The 3,384-nt window shown below is 61.3% G+C and overlaps 1 protein-coding gene across 1 annotated transcript; it reads left to right on the plus strand.

Moving 5' to 3' along the window:
* Nucleotides 1-278: 278 nt before the first annotated feature.
* Nucleotides 279-2,864, plus strand: NKX2-5 (NK2 homeobox 5). Its single transcript, XM_028102830.2, has 2 exons — nucleotides 279-609; nucleotides 2,224-2,864. The coding sequence occupies exons 1-2, from the start codon at nucleotides 279-281 to the stop codon at nucleotides 2,862-2,864; spliced, it is 972 nt and encodes a 323-aa protein (XP_027958631.1).
* Nucleotides 2,865-3,384: the final 520 nt, after the last annotated feature.

Below are 3,384 nucleotides of genomic sequence, written 5' to 3' on the forward strand. Positions count from 1 at the left end.
TTTTTTTTGAGCCCTATGACTATATTAGGTGACACGAAACTGCTCATCGCTCCTGTCATCGGGGCCCCTGGCCCAATGGCTGGCTGAGTCCCCCTCCTCTGGCCTGGTCCCGCCTCTGCTGCCCCTTGTGCTCCGCACTACCTGCCGCCTGGCCACAACCCGAGCTGGAAGGCGGGTGCGCGGGCGGGCGGCGGGCACCATGCAGGGAGCCTGCCAAAGGCCGTGGGCAGCGCTGCTCTCTGCCGCCCACCTGGCGCTGTGAGGCGCGCGCTACCACCATGTTCCCCAGCCCTGCGCTCACGCCCACGCCGTTCTCGGTCAAAGACATCCTGAACCTGGAGCAGCAGCAGCGCAGCCTGGCTGCCGGGGAGCTCTCGGCGCGCCTGGAGTCCACGCTGGCGCCCGCCTCCTGCATGCTGGCCGCCTTCAAGCCCGAGGCCTACGCGGGGCCCGAGGCCGCTGCGCCCGCCCTCCCGGAGCTCCGCGCCGAGCTGGGCCCCGCGCCCTCGCCCGCCAAGTGTGCTCCTGCCTTCCCAGGCGCCCCCGCCTTCTATCCGCGTGCCTATGGCGACCCCGACCCCGCCAAGGACCCTCGAGCTGATAAGAAAGGTGAGGAGGAAACACAAGCCCCTTCTCCCTCCTGGGGTCGCTTTTGTGTCCCAAGCCGCCGCCAAGAAATCCTGGCCTGGGTGGAGGAGACGCGAGTGCCTGGGCGGAGGGCCGAACGCAGGGGTCTCCGAGTGTGAGAAGCGAGGTCGTCGCCAGGGCCCCTGAGCCCCACGTCCAATCGGAGATTTAGAGGAAATGCTGGATTGAGATGATCAGAAAACAAGAGATTATATATATATATATGTATATATATATATATACATACATATATATATATATATATATTGGCCTAACAAAGCCCCAGGAGGCAGCAGACTTCCTCAACGAAGTTCGCGATCGGTTTGTGGTAGAATAGAGAACGAGATATTCTCTATATCAGGGTTTTGGGGTTTTTAAAAATCTCTTTTGGATTTAAGGGTCTTTTTCAGGCTCTGCCAAAAACAGCTAAACAGAAAGTTAAAATGCTGCACACCAGATAGACTTTTGCTCACGACTGGAGAAGGGCCCAGGACCTTCTATATCCTACCCGTAACCCGGGTTTCTGGAGCTTTTTCTCCTTTGTGCCAGGACAGTGGAATCTTTGGGCACAAAGGCCTTGATTTAAAAATGAGATACTGCGAACTCTCGGGAATCTGATTAGCAGCTTTATTGTTCCGGCACAGCGTCCCGACGCTACCGGGGTCGAGGGGTTCTCTTCTGGAAAAAGTTAGAAAATGCTGCGGGACTCAAGGCGCGAGGCAATGGAGGAGAGGACCTCGGAAGGTGGCGGGATCGCCGCACAAGCCAGCCGCGGTTCGGGAGAGGGGAGAGGCGGGCGGGGCCGCAGAAAGGGGCACGTTGGGAAGACCTTGTCCCAAAGCTGGGTCCGCGCGAATCCGAGGTGGCAGGGTGCGCTGGGCGAAGGTCCGCGGTGAACCGAGAAGGGATCTTTCTAGCCTAGAAAGGTTTGTCTAGGAGCAGAGGGAAGGCCCGGGGACAGCTGCCGGCGGGTCAATTCAACTGACCGCTGCCAATTCGAATCCAACTCGAGGAAGGTGGGCAGGGCAAGATCCGAGGCTGCCTGCCCACCCGCGGCTTCTTGGGCGCTGGACAAACCCTGTGGCGGCTGCGCGGGAGTCTTCGATCAGCAAACCAACACGTTTTCCCCTTCTGTTTCTTCGGGGTTCCATAATTTTCAGACAGTGTGACTGATCCTGGAGTGAGGTCTTGGTCTCCCTTCATCAATATTCTCTAACCGCTGTAGCCCTAATCGAATTCACCCCAGGGCATCATCCGGTTTTATTTTCTTTGCAGCCTGAAATCTTAAGTCACTGTCCATCACCCTCACCAGAATGTGAACTCCCCGAGGGCACGGACCTCTCTTGTGTTATGTTCTCCAGTGCCTAGAGCCATGCTTGGCATAGAGTAAGCATTCAACAAATGCTAACTGGCTGTAGGTCGGAAACCGAGCTGTCCGTGGCGCCCAGTGCACTGGGCAGAGCGAGCCGCAGCCCAGCTGGGCGCTCCAGGCAGCACGGGGTGACACCCACTAGGGCTAATTCCCCGGCAGGCGCTCCGCGGATCGGGCCGCTCTGACCTGACCGAGCGTCCCTCTGCCCCTCTGTTTTCCCGCAGAGCTGTGCTCACTGCAGAAGGCGGTGGAGCTGGAGAAGCCGGAGGCAGACGGCGCGGAGCGACCCCGGGCGCGACGGCGGAGGAAGCCGCGCGTGCTCTTCTCGCAGGCGCAGGTCTACGAGCTGGAGCGGCGCTTCAAGCAGCAGCGGTACCTGTCAGCGCCCGAGCGCGACCAGCTGGCCAGCGTGCTGAAGCTCACCTCCACGCAGGTCAAGATCTGGTTCCAGAACCGGCGCTACAAGTGCAAGCGGCAGCGGCAGGACCAGACTCTGGAGCTGGTGGGGCTGCCCCCGCCGCCGCCGCCGCCGGCCCGCAGGATCGCGGTGCCAGTGCTTGTGCGCGACGGCAAGCCCTGCCTAGGGGACTCGGCGCCCTACGCGCCAGCGTACGGTGTGGGCCTCAACGCCTATGGCTATAACGCCTACCCCGCCTACCCGGGTTACGGCAGCGCGGCCTGCAATCCTGGCTACAGCTGCGCCGCTGCTTACCCAGCCGGGCCGCCCCCGGCGCAGTCGGCTACGGCCGCCACCAACAACAACTTCGTGAACTTTGGCGTCGGGGACTTGAACGCGGTGCAGAGCCCCGGGATCCCGCAGGGCAACTCAGGAGTGTCCACGCTGCACGGTATCCGAGCCTGGTAGGGAAGGGCCCTACCTGGGGCGCCCCGACCGATCCCAGCTCTAGAGAGGGACACTGAGTCTCGGGGGAGGGAGGACCCCTGACGTGTCTCCACGTCCCTTGGATTATACATTCACTCCCGCAGGGGCCTCGGAGCTTTTTCCGTCCCCGGCGCCTTTGTCCCCAAGCGCGGGAGAGTTTGTGGCCGCGTTTACAGAGCTTGCGGCGATTGATCCCGCAGCCTGGTGCCTTAGCCGTCGCCCCCAGAGTGCCCTCCAAACGCCCACGGGCATCCCCAACCGGCTGAACATGGGCCGTTGGGACTGGGAGCCCGGGTGCACCTTTCTTCGAGCCTGGGCCCGGCGCCCGGGCCCTTGCTGCCTTGCCGCCGCCCACCCACCCGTATTTATGTTTTTACCTGTTGCTGTAAGAAATGGGAATCCCCTTCTCATTAAAGAGAGTGCGCTGATCCCGCATGTGTCTTCTTTCAGCTTGCCGCGCTTCAGAAACTGCATTTTAGAAAGCAGAGCTGGGCTGCCCAGC

The sequence above is a fragment of the Eumetopias jubatus genome, unplaced genomic scaffold (genome assembly GCF_037043125.1).
Source record: "Eumetopias jubatus isolate StellerSeaLion01/CBP00866 unplaced genomic scaffold, mEumJub1_p1.0 scaffold_5, whole genome shotgun sequence".
Classification (NCBI taxonomy): Eukaryota; Metazoa; Chordata; class Mammalia; order Carnivora; family Otariidae; genus Eumetopias; species Eumetopias jubatus.